Source organism: Mytilus galloprovincialis, chromosome 12, assembly GCF_965363235.1.
Source record: "Mytilus galloprovincialis chromosome 12, xbMytGall1.hap1.1, whole genome shotgun sequence".
NCBI lineage: Eukaryota > Metazoa > Mollusca > Bivalvia > Mytilida > Mytilidae > Mytilus > Mytilus galloprovincialis.
The window spans coordinates 15297929-15315790 of NC_134849.1; the positions used below are offsets into that span (position 1 = coordinate 15297929).

Here is a 17862-nt window from a genome sequence, read left to right on the forward strand (position 1 = left end):
ACACAGAATGCTTTTGTTATTTGAGAAGGTAAAAGAGAAATTAAAACAGAGCAGCCAAAGTTAACCGTGCAAGGTCATCTTTCCCAAGAGAGAGAGTTGTAACAAGAGATGCCAGACTGTTATATAACTTTTATAGTGAGAATTTATAAAGAATACACCAGATCGATCATTTAGTGTAGCAGCACTGGTTTATTTGGCAAACAATGCACTCATATATTTAAGAAATAATTGTGTTATCTGATATCATTTAGTCTTTTAAATAACTAGTTGTTCCATATCTTTCAACTGCACAAACATGATGATATATGCTACTGGTAATCTAACTTAAGTATAAAAAAGCACACTTTGAATTCCATTTTTTGTGGGCACATACATGCATTGCATTTTCACAGAATTATCAAAGTATTTCTATAATTTAAAAGTAGAGAGATGTGGTATGATTGCCAATGAGACAACTATCCTCCAAAATGGGTGGTAATAGCAAATATATAGAGTGCTTAGAATGTGTTCTTACTGTACTTATATATACATGATATAAGAAGATGTGGTATGATTGTCATTGGCCTTATTATTAGACAACTCTGCATCTAATTAACTGCTTATTTTACTATCTGGTCTTTTTTTTCCCAAAATTGAAAAGTTGAAATATTAAATGAGGTGGGATTTTATTATGGAAGGAAAGAGGTTAACCCTTTGTGTTGATCGACTGTCACTTGACACTCAAAAATTGATAAAATGAAAAATATTGCATAATATACTAGATATATTTATCTGAAACCTACAAAGTTAGTTTTTTCGTTTGAATTGTTTTACATTGTCTTATCAGGGCCTTTTATAGCTGACTATGTGGTATGGGCTTTGCTCATTGTTGAAGGCCGTACAGTGACCTATAGTTGTTAATGTCTGTGTCATTTTGGTCTTTTGTGGATAGTTGTCTCATTGGCAATCATATCACATCTTCTTTTTTATATAATACATTTCTTAAGTAACACAAATTCAATAGTGATTGATGTCTTGTTAGTTATTGCTCATGCAATTTTTCCACCAAAAATGGGCAGACCAGATATATTTTTTTTGATTTGGGACTATCCCAAAAGCAGGTTACATCTTTATAGCTCATTAATTTCACATGTAGACACTAAGTTTAGATAAGAAACATACCATCTACCATGCTCATAAAAGTTATAATTACTAGAATTCTTATACAACCCAATCAATAAATTACCTCCCTTAGTTACACAACTTCAACAATTACCGCTCCCTAGGGTTCACAGCAGGGTCAAGATTGGGTATAGAAAATATTAAATATGATAATCTAGCATACAAACAGACAGCAAATTATAGAATTTTATGTCACCATAGGGAGATAATAACAAAAGTATTCATTAAACCTTCATCTGAACATGATGCAGATGATATTTGGACCATCTCAAAGTTTAATTTGAGTATTGATTAATAGGCGGGAAGATTATGTAATGTCTGAAGTATAACGCTTTTCCAGTATTTGTAGACACTTTAGAAATTCATTGATATATGTATTGTTATGTTGAATTGAATGAAATATTCTGCCTATTGAGATCCAGAACTTTCCAAGGGTTTAGAAATTATAAAAAAGAAGATGTGGTTGTATGGCTGATGTTTAAACTGTAATACCCTTGCATATATAATTATTTCTGGAAAGGATAATGTGAATATTTGTTGAGTCAAACACATTGATTGATTTCATAATTATCTTTATTATTATTTGTCAATAGCTTGGCTTTTGGTAATACAATAACCTACCTAATTAAATTTTGAGGTCAGAGGTTTGATATGGTCAGTTTCTCAGATACTACTATAGTCCTATAATATAAGACTTTGTAGGTCCATATCATTTGCATTCAACTTTTTTTTATCAATTTTTTTTTTATACTAAATAGTGAACAATCAGATATTTTTTTTATTAAAAGTTTAAACTATATCAACGCTGAACCAGGAGGTTGTTAGTAACAAAAATCACTGAACTAGTATATATTTGTTTAGGGGCCAGCTGAAGGACGCCTCCGGGTGCGGGAATTTCTAGCTACATTGAAGAACTGTTGGTGACCTTCTGCTGTTGTTTTTTTTCTATGGTCTGGTTGTTGTCTCTTTGGCACATTCCCCATTTCCATTCTCAATTTTAAACATTATATAAAGTCTTATATTATAGTACTAAGATACAACATGTACAAGCAATTTGTCAACTTGATAATTATTACAGCCGATTTCATTGAGTGTGTAGGCAAAGCTAATATCTTTGGTTAGCTTGCTTGTTAGCTGAACCGTGAAGTTATTATTAGGTCAGGTATACTACCCTCCTTTTGAGGTAGCCTAGTCCAACAGACAGATAGATTGGTTATCTGTCAGACTCAGTCTACTCTTAAAGGAGGGTAGTTAACCTAACCTAATAATGATTTTGCGGTTCAGCTAGCAAGCAAGCTTACCAAAGATATTACCTTTGCCTACATACTCAATGAAATCGGCTGTAAATGTAATTTGCATAGTGTATGTCTGTCTGGTACATTAAATGCCCTTGACCCCATTTATATAAATACTTGATAATGTTAAGTTCATGTAATACATTTACTTATAGTATTAGATATAGATTTATCTTGGAGATTTTGAACATAAATTTAATTGTGATCAGTAATTAAGTGGGGAGAAACATTTCAGTGTGTGCTAAGAGTGTTTTGTTAATCTCAATGATAAATAAAAAGTTACGAAATTTATTTTCAGTAATTTGTAAATTTCATGTCATGAAATGTAGAACTACGGTAATTTGATCTCCCTGAAGATGTTCAGTAGGTGGAAACATTTGTTAATGAGTAGATAACGTGTATTTCATACACAATTCTGATGGAGAAACAGTAAAATCGTGAAATACTTTACTCTTGGGCTTAACACTATAAACTTGCTCTGGTTTTTTTTGTTTTGTAAAAAGTTCGGGCCTAATTTACAATAGTAGACTTATGCAAGTTGATAGGTTTAATGCCATGATTTAATTTTTACACTTTACATATCTGTTGAAATGTAGAATTAACAATGAATATATTTCTTAAATGGTGATGAGAACTTGTATTGAAATATGTAATTTTATAAGTGATTGACAATTTAATTATTAAATGGAATATTATAAATGTTCAAAAGGTTTGTTTAAAATTATTTCTGATAATGTTTTTATTTTGATTGCACATCTGTGTTAGTGTTGTAGTTTGATAATTTGTACAGTCTCTACGGGCAATGACAGAGATGTTATTTGATATAAAGGTTTATAACAATCTTTTTTATTTTACAGCATGTCTGGGCTTGTAATATGTGTAAGAAAAAGCAAGAAATTTTGGCCAAAACAGGTCAGTGGTATCACGGTGAAATGGCAAAACCAGTGCAATTTGATGTTGAAACTCCGTCGGGCAGTGAAACAGTTTCAATCAAAACTGACGTTAGCCCGCCTAACGAAAAACGAGCAAAAATGCATGAAAAATACTCTGATAGTGGACAAAGTTCAGAAAAGGAAAACATTGATAAGCGACCTATTTCTCGGACAGGAAGTCAACATAGGGAGAAGTTTAACCGGCAGTATTCATTGGATGCTCAACAAAAAAGTCATAGTGAATCAAAAGAAAGACTAAGTGATAGAACCAATCCAGGAATGGATAAGGATAAGTTACGAGAAAGAGGCCAAATTCCTGAACGTCAAGGTCGAGGTCGTGATCGTTCACCAGCTGCTCCTAGACATCATAGCGAATCGAGATTATCAGAAACTGATAGGAGATATATGCAAGAAAATCGGCATGGTGATCGTTATGGGTCTTCTCAAAGTAGATCTCGTGAGGCATCAACAGGTCGAGGGTCAACTGATGAATTGAAACATTTCGATAAGAAGGATAGTCATAGATCTGGTGACGAAAGGGACAGTCGGAAAGACATGTCACATGACAAATCTCGTCTCAGGTATATCTGAAATTTTCAAAATATACATTTCATCATGGTTTGATTTCATGGTAACTTTGTTATAAGTGAAATTTATTTTTACTTTCTGAAAACCTGGTATCTTAGGCTTAGGTTATGACAAATTTAAATGTATATATTGTAACTTTAAAATTTGCAGCAATTCGTGGGCCAAATAAGGTTTTTATTGCCCCTACTTCTTTTCTCTTCTGTCACTGAGCTTCTCTGCATTGGAATGAAGGTATACATCATGTACATCAATCACAAATACTGTTTAAAAGAATGAGACTATTAGCCTTCTTACCAAAAACCTAGACTTGCAATCATTTGACCTAAATCCAAATACTCTACCTTGAAATGAATTATATAAAGAGGTTGTAACCATTATTGATTATTCGGAATCTTTTTTGTAGTTGTGATAAATTTGTTTAAATCTAATGAATCAATGTTGGATTTATAAGTTTCTCAATATATTGGATACATAAACCTTACTCCTACACTGTATTGTGTAAATAGTAATGATTTTATTTTGTTTGTATTATTATAATAATGCCGGCAGGTAGAAGTAAACAATAAAATTGAGAATGGAAAAGGGGGAATATGTTAAAGAGACAACAACCCGACCAAAGAGCAGAAACAGCCAAAGGCCACCAATGGGTCTTCAACACAACAAGAAAATCTCACACCCAGAGGCATGCTTCAGCTGTCCCCTAAACAAAACAATTTTTTTTTTATTTAGAAGCTTAAGATTTGGATCTGCGATTTAGAACAGAAGGGGAACTTTATTCTAGGCAATGATAGGAGAAGAACTAAAAAAAGAGTAAAAATTCTATACATTATATTTTACCATAGATATTGGTATCTCTCTTAGATGTGGGCATGTTACCTTGTCTCCCTTAATCTGATTCTTTAGCAAAATTGCCACCTCAGGGTGCCACTGAAATCCCTTTCCCAGGGTAGATGAGACCTTAGTAACATACACTTTTCATATATTTTGAATCATCTCTATCGTATATATTTTTGATACAAAAAAACTCTTGAAGCAATCAAGATTGTGCTAATTTCATGATAAAATAAATGACAAATTTATCCATTATGTATTTACGACTGTAGTTTTAATCACATGTGCATGCGTGAAAAACATAGAAATATGATGAGCTTCATGTTTCAGATTCTAATTTGATTTGAACAGCAACCGGCTTATTATATATTTCAACTGAATTTTTTCGACCTTCAAATAACTAACATACGTGCATTATCATTGATTATCAAACTTGACACAGTGACCTATATCACATGTTCATTCTTATTACTTCATTACATAGTAAGTGGTGTTTTCCCACTTTTTTTTTAACATTTGATAATTAGTCAAAATATATGATGTCACAAACCAGAATTACTGATTGATATGCAAATGTCAATAGGTCAATCGGCCAAACAATTAGGTCAATTGGCTAAACAATTAGGTCAATCCTAGACATGCTAGAGCAAAGTTTGGAATTTGAATTAATTAATATTCTACAATCATGATAATGGTAGACAAATGCTTATACATAGCTTATTAGGTGAGGTATTCAAATTTCTCATGCAAAATTTAAAAATTAAATAGTTAAATATGTACTAATTACCTATCAGATGTTTTTTAATTTGTTTCCCTTGACTCTATGAAATAAGAATTGGTTGTGGGGAAATTATATCGTTATAAAACATGAATTTTCGCTGCAGTCAATATTTGAAAAATACCTGACATTCAATTAAATCATAAATTTTTTATGCCCCACCTACAATAGTAGAGGGACATTATGTTTTCTGTGCGTCCATTTGTCTGTTTGTTTGTCCTTCTATCTGTCCAGCTTCAGGTTAAAGTTTTTGGTCAAGGTAGTTTTTGATGAAGATGAAGATGAACTTGAAACTTATTACACATATTCCCTATGATATAATCTTTCTAATTTAAATGCCACTTTTTTAATTAGATTTTTGACCCCCAATTTCTTGGTCCACTGATTATAGAAAATGATAGTGCAAAGGGGGAATCCATGTACTATGGACACATTCTTGTTTTGGATTACGATATTTTGTTAGTATAATGAAAAAATATTTTCTTGCTGATCTTTGAAAAACATATATTTAAATGAATATCAAATTAAGAACCATTGTCTTACTTTATGTAAAGGAGCAGTTGCAGACGACATTAGATGATGGCTATTACTAAAAAAAAAATGTTATTTTTAACTAAATCAAAATTTTGTCATAATTATATTTACACTAAATCTTTTCAGAGGCAACAATGAGGAAAGTATGTCTGGTAGATCTTCTAGAGAGGGTCGTACAAGCAGAGATGACCATTATAAACATACCACAAATTCTTACCAAGAGTCAAACCAAGACTATGCACAAAACAAATGGGGAGAATCTCAAAATAAACAACACATGCCTTCACATCATAGGGACAATGTCCAAACAGGAAAAAGTGAAAGACACCCTAGTGGTCGACACCCAAGGGATCGGCTTCCAAGTGCTGGAAAAGATAGACGATCCCCAACTCCGAGTGATCGGAGAAAAGACGATATTTATGATCAACGTGTGTCTTCTTCTTCTCAAAGTCTTTCTTCCAAACACCACAATATACGTATTGAAAGAACTAGTGACTCCCCTTCATTAATGGAAAACAATAATGAAAATGTACGTTACAGCTACGACAAACAACACTTAGATCCCAGTACTGCTGCTACCGGCAGAAACTCTCAAAACAAACGTAGTCGCAAACTGGAAACTATGTTAAGGAATGATTCATTAAGTTCAGATCCTTCAGACACTTCACGACCACCACCACCGAAACCTCATAAAAATAAACGAGGTAAAAAGACTCGTCAACATTCCCTTAGTAGTTCTGATGATGAGATCCGATCAACTCCAGAATGTTCTAGTGGCGAGGAACAAGAAAGTGAAAGTATAATAAGTGAAAAAGGTATTGACATTATTACTAAAGTTAAATTATCTCCCCTTAATGAAACCCTCTAACTGAATTTATGGATATAACTTTAGTTTTATTACCTCCCCTTTGTTCAAGTGGCAAGGAACAAGAAAGTGAAAGTATAATAAGTGAAAAAGTTATTGATATTATTACTAGAGTTAAATTATCTCCCCTTCATGAAACACTCTAACTGAATTTATGGATGTTACTTAAGTTTTGTAACCTCCCCTTTGTGAAATTCTTTAACTGCATACAAAGATTAGAACATTCACAAGCTATTTAGAAATCTTTCATTGCCTTTTAAGGTCAAATTTGTGAAGTTAAGTAAATTTTCCTAATGTTATTTAGCTGCAATTTTGAAGATTCTTTTTTTTATTGTAAACTGTCTGCATGATATTTGACCTACATTTGACCTAGTTCGATGAACAAAGTATGAAGGAGGTGAATATTAAGCTCTTAGTTACAAAAAAAAAAACCAAAACATTTATGTGGTACATTGCATCTAAGAAATTTAAAAATTCACGAGAGCCACATCCCCCAATATTTTTTATGCCCCATTTATGGGCATTTTGTTTTCTGGTCTGTGTGTCTGTTCGTCCGTTAGTCCGTCTGTCCCGCTTCAGGTTAAAGTTTTTGGTCTAAGTAGTTTTTGATGCAGTTGAGGTCCAATCAACTTGAAACTTAGTATTCATTTTCCCAATGATATGATCTTTCTAATTTTAATTCCAAATTAGAGATTTTCCACTGAACATAGAAAATGATAGTCAAATGGGGCATCCGTGTACTGGGGACACATTCTTGTTCCTAATATTCAACAATGTTGTTTCTGTACATCTTAATACATGTATGTGATATGATAAGTATGTTATATGATAAATTGAATAATATATATTAGGCGAGTTTGATATGGGTGATGAACGATGGAGAAAAGACGAAATTCTTGCTGCTAAAATCAAAAAGTTTCTGTCGGTGAGTCAGACAGCATGTGGTACTATGGTAACCACAGATCCTTATATTTTAACCTTTTACCTAAGATAAATCTACCAAGCTGTTTGGTCTTAGAAAAAAGCAGAATAATTTGTTTTTAAATTTAATTTGTAAATAGCTATATATAGACACAGTTCAGTTTTGAAATATAGTCCATGATGTTCTTCAGGATACTTTTGACATGCAAAATGATCTCTCCAACTATTTATCAATGAAATAATGCTACTAGAAATTGGGGGACACACCGTCAATAATTTGGTTCATTATGATTTTGTGAAACGATAAACACGGTAAACAAGGTAACAGTGTGCGAAAGGCTCAAAAAACCATGGAAAATAAATGGAACGTCATTTCACTTCCAAAACTAGAATAATGACTTTTTTTAATTGTGCTTTTGACACAGATCCCCAAACTTTAAATGATTACAAATCAAAGAAAGAATATAACAGTTTTGACTCATCATTCAATTTCAGCTGTGAATATGTGAATACGAAAATATGAAAAAAAAGATAGTTTTGGCTTTCATGCTTAATAATTTCATCATTATGTCTTTTGTTTGTCACAAACCAAACAGCGTGACAGATATAAATCATAAGTAAAAGGTTAAAAATCAGGTCATGCTGGGTGAATGTCTATATATATATATTAAAAATGTCTTGGTGTCTCGGGTTTTGCTTCATTGTTATAGACAATTTTTTATTTGCTTAGATTTTTTTTAATGTATTGTACATATAATAATATCAAATATCATCAAATATTATGCATTATGTACTGAGATTACGTAGTTATTATCATCAAAAAGATAATATTCAGATTTTTATTTTTTATTTTTACTATTTGAACTCCTACCATTAGCAGAAAACTTTCAATTTTGTAATGTTTGAAAATATTTAAGAAGATTTTGATTATATTGATGGTTACCATTCTAGTTCCATTTTTCAATTTTTTCTTTCAAAATCTATTATGAGCTTTTTAAGCCTTTTTCGTCCAATCATCAGTACACAATGCATAATGATGGTGATATACGTTATGGCAATCTGCAACTATTTTATTTTGAATCAGACTTAAAATGTAGATTCTTATCCAATATCGAAATTGTTTATTTATAAAGTTATTTTTTAAGGAAACCCTAACTTGTATGCAGTCACAGTTTTCCTTTTTATTTTGAAATACAACTTCTGTGCAACATTGGATCACATCTTGGAAACACCTCCTTACATATATGCCTTAGTTTGGTTCCAAATTCAATATTAAAATGAAGGAAAAAAATATGACAAAAGTAGGGATATGAATATATTTTTTGCAATATTTAAGAATCTACAGATATAAAGTTGATGAAATCACACCTGTTATTTTTTCTTTTTCTTTATTTTGATTATTTTAAGTTTTGTTTCCAGGGTTTCAGCGAAAGCATGTGTACATATCTTCAATGTATTCATCAAGTCTTTACAAAGCTGATTTCTCCAGCGAGCCTTTAAAGGATTCGGGTATAGACACGGGACACTCGAGTAGTTCACAAACTCTTAATGAAGACAGTTCAAAGGTACATTGATATCGTATCTTTGTCTTTAAAAAATAGTATACCAGGAAATTTCAAAAGAATATGGAAAAAAATATTTCTTATCATTTTATTTTTTAAGAACTTTCAGTTTTACCTTGCCCCTTATGTTTGTATGTTGACTCAGATGTGTGCAGAAACCAAATTGCTAGCTGTTAAAAGAAAAAATTGAATTTTATGAAAATAACAAAAGAATATCAACTTGAAGTTGTATGTATAGAATTATATTTATAAATTCAAGTTTGAAGCAAATATTGAAGAAAAAGTTCAGAGTTGTTCCAATAACAAGTCACAAAATTTCCTTGTATACAAATTTAAATCTTTTTAATGTCTTTATCATGTTTTAGCTTATCACCTTTTTTATGTAATAGAATGCAATTCAATCACACTATTTTGTATGTGAGAGAATGCAGTGCAAGCACAAAGTAAAAATGGCAGTTCAAGCACAAAGTGAATTACTTCCCTACTATTCTACCTTTCTTGTGTTCTTTTCCCTTTACACTTGAAAATGAATAATGCAATGCCTTGAATGTCGCCCCTACAAGAAATCAGCTTTGTACCTGAGATGATTGGTAAATGTTGTAAATTTATTATGCATATTTTAATGAAATCTTTGTTTAGTTTTCTGAAGTTCAACAGAAAATATTTGATTGCCTTTCTTAAACTAGCCCAAAAGAGATTTATAATAATACATGCTTCAAGGGAAGACTGTCTATTAAGCAAGCACTTGTATGTTATTATGATTTTTCTTTTACCTTTAAGAAAGCATGCTGTCATATTTCATGTATTTCATAGTTCTTCAATAAGCAGTCTGCTTTTGGAAGAGTTATTGTCCATTTTGGACCAGTTTGAAATGTCAAAACAGCAGAATCAGTAGCTAAGATTTAAAAAACTGTAATGTGGATATATTAACATATAAACAAATAATATGTGCAGTTTATGTTATAAATGATAATTATTTGAATAGATAGATTTCTCTTGTCTTGTTTGACTTTAATTTTCTATTGTTATGATTGTTGTATTTGTAGATGTGGTAATTTTTTTATTAATTTAAGTTTCAAAGGTGTTTTTTTGTATGCATTACTTAACTTACTTTGTTAAGAAGATGATTATGATTTGAGCTGTGTCGGAAAGAAATCGACCTTGTGCAAATGAATATCATTACATCTATTAGTTTATTTTGGTTTGAATAAAAAGAACTCTATGCAATGTCTGTAACTGTTTGAAAATAGAGTTAATATGAGTTCACTTCCAAACAGACCCAAATTCATCTTATATTTTTGTGTTTGAATGCTCTAAAATCAATTATAGTCTTAGAGATGTGGTCCGAGACCACAATTGTCGTCCTTTGATTTTCGTTGTTCACGAATATAGTCCCTAGTGTTGACAGTGAGTTACTTGCCATTAATTTTTATATCCCTTCCAAATTTATTTCTCCATATTTAATGCCTCAAATTGCAAGTAGGGGGTGAAATTACACTTTAAAAAAAATTTGGGTCCAGAATCTTAAAAGGAAAGTAGTGATTTGGTCCAGCTGGAAAAGGTTAAAAATTAGCACTTTAGCAGCTGTCAAAAGATGTCAAGACGCCCTAAACATAAAATTGTCCTTATTTTGAGTTATAGAGCTGATGATGTTTTCTATAATTTTGATATAATTTGTCCCAAAAGTAGTACAACACACTGTAAAAATTTCTTTTACAGTGATATTGTTTGCCTCAAATAACAGCCGAAATTCGGCCTTTTCCCCTAGAGAAAATTCCCAATTACTAAAAAAAATGGCTTAAAATTCCTCCCAAACAGGTCTACATTTTCCCCAAACAGTGATGGCATTGGTAGTAATGTTTGTAAATATCGCATTCATGTTATTATTTTGATATTATAAAGCACTTTTGAGATCCGGTTTTCTGATCAGAATCATCATGGTGTTTGTAACACATGTGGTTTTCAATGCATTAAGTACCATCATTGCTTCTGTTTCTTTCCCCTTTCCGGAAAGTACCTTCCGGGTTGAAAATGTCTGACCAATCTCTGGCCCAGAGCTCACATCCGTTCCGTACTTAGGGAAAACGGTACTATTTATTCTGCCATAGGCGACAATATTAACATTTTCTAAATTTACCACTTTTTAAGATAAAAACCTGGATAAAACAGTTATATGTTGTGTTAGTACTTTATTATTGTGTTTTAAAATTTAAAGCCAAATAGTATCATGACCAACTTCCAACAGAGCTTGTTTATGTTATCCATGCCCACCGTCATTTTGCACCAAATTTATGAAATTTTGCAAGTCTTTTCGAATAATTCTCTAGAAAATATTTCAATAGGTTTCAAAATTTATATTGTAAATATACACACTGCAGTTATTCATAGATAAATAAAAAATATATTGTACCCTTACATCCAATCACAGCGCTCCTAATTTGACTTCCTTCACCTGCCTTGGGTACACAAAAGGCCAACCTAATGCTGGGAAAATTAAATACTACCGTTTTCCCCTTACTTTGTATCACTACACAAATATGTGTTGTAGTGTGCTAAGTATACGGAAAGGAAACGAGCATACGGAGATTGATGTCTGACAACCAAAATATACATGAAAAAAACAGTGCAAAAAAGACAGCAAAGGTCAGCAAAAAATCGGAGATGTGTTTAGAATAATATTTCCCAATTTCAATAAAAGATATGCATTTTTCCCAATAAAAAACGGTAGAGGTAGTTTTGAAAAAAGATAACAATATCACTGTTTTAGAAAGCACAGGTGGGATTTTTTTTATTTTCATTTATGTTCTAAAAGAAATGCACTACGGAATAATTGTGGTCTGGGACCATGTACCTGTAAATGTGTGAAGTTGATCTCAATCAGACACAGCTCTGATAGTATAAAAGTAATACTGAAATTTTAAGATGCATGGTTTAAAATGACATTGAAATGTTAACTTGGAACACAATATTAATTGAAACTTACTTCAGTGATATTATGAAAATTAAAAAAGAAATCATCTTGAAATTATGTGTATGAAAATATATGTGTGTAGTTGCATGAAATAAGATCAGATATTTCAAAAAGTACTATCTTATAGTCATTATTTTATCAAAAAGAGCAAATACTATTTTTTATGATCGAAACTGAAGTGTAGATTTTTTTTATGCATAAGTATAATATGTATTATATTGAAATTATTGAACCACTGTAATGTAATATGTCTCCACTGTAGATTTAAAATTTATCTAGGGGCCTCCGTGGCTGAGTGGTCTAAGTAGTTACTACTGTAATCACTAGCCAGTCAACACTGAGGTTGTGAGTTTGAACTCTGCTCGTGCAGGTGCATTCGACTCCGATCTTAATTTACTAGGATTGTCAGTTTTTCTATCGAAGGTCATGGTTTTCGCCAGGCACTCAGGCTTCCTCCACGAATAAAAACTGGCCGCCACAAAATAGCCTAACTGCAGTTCTTAAAAGTGGCGTTTAAATACCAAAAATAAAAAAAAAAAATTAAATTTATCTGTCAAGAGTGTAGAAGTATATCATAGCACACATGATTTGATGTTTGAATTCTCTATTTCTTTTAAAATTATATGCAGTCAAACTTAAATTTCATTTTCAATGATTTGCAAATAGATGTTATCTTTTTATATGATGTCATCATGCATTGTCGCCTTCTTACATGAGGTCATAATGGAAGATTCAGATTTATACAAGAAAATGTGATGTTCTTTATATTTATTTTGACCGTCAATGAAGTATACACGAAAATTAAGGCTTGTTTACAGTATTGCATACATTGTTTACTGTTCAAATTTTAAAGCAGCACAGATTGATATTAGCGTAACAATCACTATGTTTTTTGGTACATTCTCCATTAAAAATTGTTGTTTGCTAATTTCAACGTGAAATCTGATGTTTTTAGCACCCTGTGACGTGGCAAAAGTCAGCAGATAATCGTAGATGGATAGGTCACATGATATTGAAGAAGACAGTCTTGGAGGGTGGCAGTCAAGATGATTCTGGGGCCATACTGGGTATGTTAGATAATGCAGGCAGGTTTTTATGAGTTTTATTTATACACGAGGGAAAAGTTCCTCTACAAAAAAAGTAAAATCACAAAGGTACTGAACTCCGAGGAAAATTCAAAGCGAAAGGTCCGGTCCCTAACATGCCTAATGTAATGGCAAAATCAAAAGCTCAAACACATCAAATGAATGGTCAACAACTGCAAATAGCATAATCTAATAAAAAAAGAAGGAATATTTGATCATTGTTTTAAAATTCATACATGACCTTAAAATTTATAAAAGATAAGTAATTTTATTAGCTTCCAACCCTTTGAGCGTTTAAGGTTATATAAACATGAAATACAATTTTATATTTGTGCAAAAAGATATTGACCTTATACAAAGAAAGAAAACACAAAACAGCAAACATTCAAATAACTGTTAGAGCAACAAACTGTTTGTTAAAGATCCATTGTTTAAGATGCTGTCGTCCAGATGTCAAAATAAGGTTGTATGCTCTCAAAAATATTACCCATAATGCATTAGGTTCGCATGAAACATTGCAGAAAATTTTGCTACATATATAAATATAAATGGTTTGTGAGGCTATAAATTAGAATGTGCTTTTAAACAAATTGTTCAATATAAGTCGAAAATTGCAAATGTTTCTTTGAATATCAAATTTGTGTTTTATCTAGTCCTTGAGAGGTTTTACACCTTGAATGCCATTATAGGTTTACTTACAGGTTTAAAGATTGTTGGTGGCAGACGGACAGATGCTGGTCAGTTTGGTGCTTTCATTACAAAGGTCAAGAAAGGCAGCATAGCAGATACTGTAGGGCATTTACGACCAGGTAAGCGTTCGGTTGATTTAGTGATTGGTTATTGGGTGTTAACACCACTTTCAGCATTATGAACTGCATTGAGGTGGTCAATTTTAATTGTTGGATGATATCAGAGTGCCTTTGGATAACCAAACCTTAGTTGAAAAAAGTTGGATGAACTACGTCTTTTTGTTTTTGTGTCCTTCAATTTGCTGTACTCCACATCTCCTTTAATTTGGTAAAAGGTATATATTCCAACGCAAACTTTAGGAAAGGATAGTGGCACAAATTGAATGAATAAAAAGTTATTCTCAAAATGATAAATATATATGCAAGCACAGGTGAAGACTTTTTTCTTCTACAACACATGATTGTATATATAAACAGGGCCGTAGGAAGGTTTTGTCAAGAGGGGGTGCGAAGGGTGTGGGTGTGGGAGGGGGACTCCCCTCCTACAGCTTAGATTTTTTTTGAAAATGGGTAAGCCAATTTCAGGGTTTAATGTGTTCTCAGAACGTTAAATACATGATTATCCATACTCTTCCAATAAGCTTTTAAACGGTTAATAGGGAGATATTTAATTGAAGAAAGCGTATAAACCATTGATCGCACTAGTACTGAAGGTACTTTTTATTTCAACATATTAAATCAATATAACAGTGGTACCTTTCAAAGTTAACATTACAATTTCATATATATGATAAAAAAAAATGGATTGCACACATCACTTTTGTTCCGTAATTATTTCGTATGGAACGCCATGACTGCCTTATGTTAATGATCAGCATTATATGCAGTGCTCACACCATTATATCAAATTGTACACAAGAAACTAAAATTATAATAATATAAGAAAAACAAAGACCAGAGGCTCCTGACTTGGGACAGGCGCAAAAATGCGGCGTAGTCCGAATTATATTCTTAAAAGAATTTAAATTCACAAACTAGTTATTTTGCACCAAACATTAATAACTGTTTAAATTTGTTTGCTGGGAATTACCGTAATTTACAAATTATGGATTCGGTAATTTCCGCTAAAAAACGATGTTTACCGAATGATCTCATCATACATCAATCTCATCATACAACAATCTCATCATACAACAAAAAACGTATAATGTTGTGAGCACTTCATATAATGGTGTGAGCACTTAATATAATGTTGTGATCACTTCATATAATGTTGTGACCACTGCATATAATGTTTTGACCACTTCATATAATGCTTTGACCACTGCATATAATGTTGGGAGCACTTAATATAATGTTGTGAGCACATAATATAATGTTGTGAGCACTTAATATAATGTTGTGAGCACTTAATATAATGATGTGAGCACTGCATATAATGGTGTGAGCACTTAATATAATGTTGTGAGCCCTTAATATAATGTTGTGAGCACTTAATATAATGGTGAGCACTGCATATAATGTTGTGAGCACTTAATATAATGTTGTGAGCACTTAATATAATGGTGTGAGCACTGCATATAATGGTGTGAGCACTTAATATAATGTTGTGAGCACTTAATATAATGGTGTGAGCACTGCATATAATGGTGTGAGCACTTAATATAATGTTGTGAGCACTTAATATAATGTTGTGAGCACTTAATATAATGGTGTTTAGCACTGCATATAATGCTGATCATTAACATAAGGCAGTCATGGCGTTTCGGATAAAATATATAATTCTTATATAAACATAAACCTACTGGCATTTTATCATGATCTATTTAGAGATTTTAAAGACAACATGGCTTCATGTCTTTCAAGTTTACTTTTATTATGAACACATAATGTGTTCATAATAAAAGTAAACGTAATAAGACGAATTCCATGAATGACGTACGTGTATCTTATTACAATATGATGGATTATAAAAAAAACCAAGCAGCTTAATAAGCATCTATTAAAATCCTTAAAAAAACATAGTTGATTCTCTCTGAAAATTTCTCAATTAAAGATTTTATCCTATGATAAGCTTGGCTAGGGGCGATTCTAATCCTACAAATCTCATTTAAACACCATCATCGGTTGCATTTACATGCGCCTGTCCCAAGTCAGGAGCATTTTGGTCATTGGCGAAGCATTTAATTTTTAATTTTTATAAGCTTTGGAAGAGGAATACCAACGATACAAGTTCTAAGTGTTTTTAATCAGAATTTAGGAAATTATGCTGTGCTTTAAGGTTAAAGATTACCCTTTTGGGTTTTACAGTTATTGTTTTATTTGACATACAGAGCTGTAAGTAATAGTTCCTGCTCTTTTGAAAAGTAGTTTACGTTGCCAGTTCTAACTTACTTTTTTGTGTTACATTTAGTGGATAGGGGATCGTGACTGTCTTCGTGTCATATTGGGTCTTTTTTCATAAAACCAACACGTGCTATGTGATAGAAAAAAGATTAAGCTACTAAATTGTATGACAATGTCACATCTATTATATATTTAACCCTAACGAGAATACGGCGTGTTGGTGTATTTATTGACGCATTACTTAAAATTTCAAACATATGTTTTAACATGTTCCAACATGTTGAATGAAAAAAAATATCATTTACATTGTACCAATAACCTTTAGCAGTCGTAATTTAGACCAAACTGTAGGAAAATATTCCTTCTTTAAAATAAAATATCATTTTCTCGCTTTGTTCTTTCTGCTTTCCAATATACAAAATAAATCGTTTTACACTCCCAAATTGAAAGACATGTTTTGACGGAATGTTGAAATTAAAAACTGAAATTTCGAAAAATCGTAGAAAATTCAGAAATGTTACCAGAAACTAGAAAAAAAGTGCTTCATGCTAGTATAAGGTTTCAGCTTCATAATGATATCAACTATTTTAGTTTGAACTTCGTAGTTTTAAGAAAAAAAATCATAACACTGTATTTTTTGTTTTGCAATCCGGATGGAACTCAATCAAGGTTCAAGACCGAGGTCTATACTGATAAAAATTTGCATGATGAATATTACAAACATATGTTCGATGAGCCATTAAAATGATTCCTAAGTCCTTGCCGTCTCACGGAATAGTCGTTTATTCTTGATTTTGGGCTTCTCTCTCCTTTATATCTTCTCAAGCAAGATGACCCCGTGAATTTAAAAGATCGATCTATATGACAGGAAATGGACCTCCGTCATGATTCTTTATATAACGAGTCAGACATGGATTATAGCTCTACGGGTGCTCTGCGAATATCCCGATTGATATCGAGCCGCGTTTCCATTCCTTTTAAATATACAATTCCTTGACTCCAATAAACAATTTTGAGATTAGGAGAATCTTTACTACAAGACTACCATACGTACTTCTTTTCATAGATTGAAAATATGAGTTGGTAGATCTAATGTAATTTGCCAATTTTATAGATAATGAAATTGAGAATGGAAATGGGGAATGTGTCAAAGAAACAACAACCCGACCATAGAACAGAGTTCAACAGACTACAGTAGAAGGCCAACCATGATAGGTCTTCAATACAGCGAGCAATTCCCGCAACCGGAAGCGTCCTTCAGCTGGTCCCTAAACAAATCACGAAATATATATGCTAGTCAGTCA

At 32.0% G+C, this 17862-nt stretch overlaps 1 protein-coding gene across 12 annotated transcripts in view; it reads left to right on the forward strand.

The window, feature by feature from the left end:
- Positions 1-17862, forward strand: part of LOC143054378 (regulating synaptic membrane exocytosis protein 2-like) — a 62913-nt gene that overhangs the window by 14983 nt on the left and 30068 nt on the right. For 7 of the 12 annotated variants that reach the window (XM_076227386.1, XM_076227389.1, XM_076227382.1 and 4 more), the window contains 5 exons: positions 3314-3969; positions 6246-6934; positions 9325-9470; positions 13394-13505; positions 14213-14332. In XM_076227386.1, the coding sequence (XP_076083501.1) occupies positions 3314-3969; positions 6246-6934; positions 9325-9470; positions 13394-13505; positions 14213-14332 (1723 nt within the window). Of the gene's footprint in view, positions 1-3313; positions 3970-6245; positions 6935-7835; positions 7910-9324; positions 9471-13393; positions 13506-14212; positions 14333-17862 lie in introns of all 12 variants that reach the window. The other 5 variants (XM_076227383.1, XM_076227393.1, XM_076227392.1 and 2 more) reach the window with 3 other exon arrangements.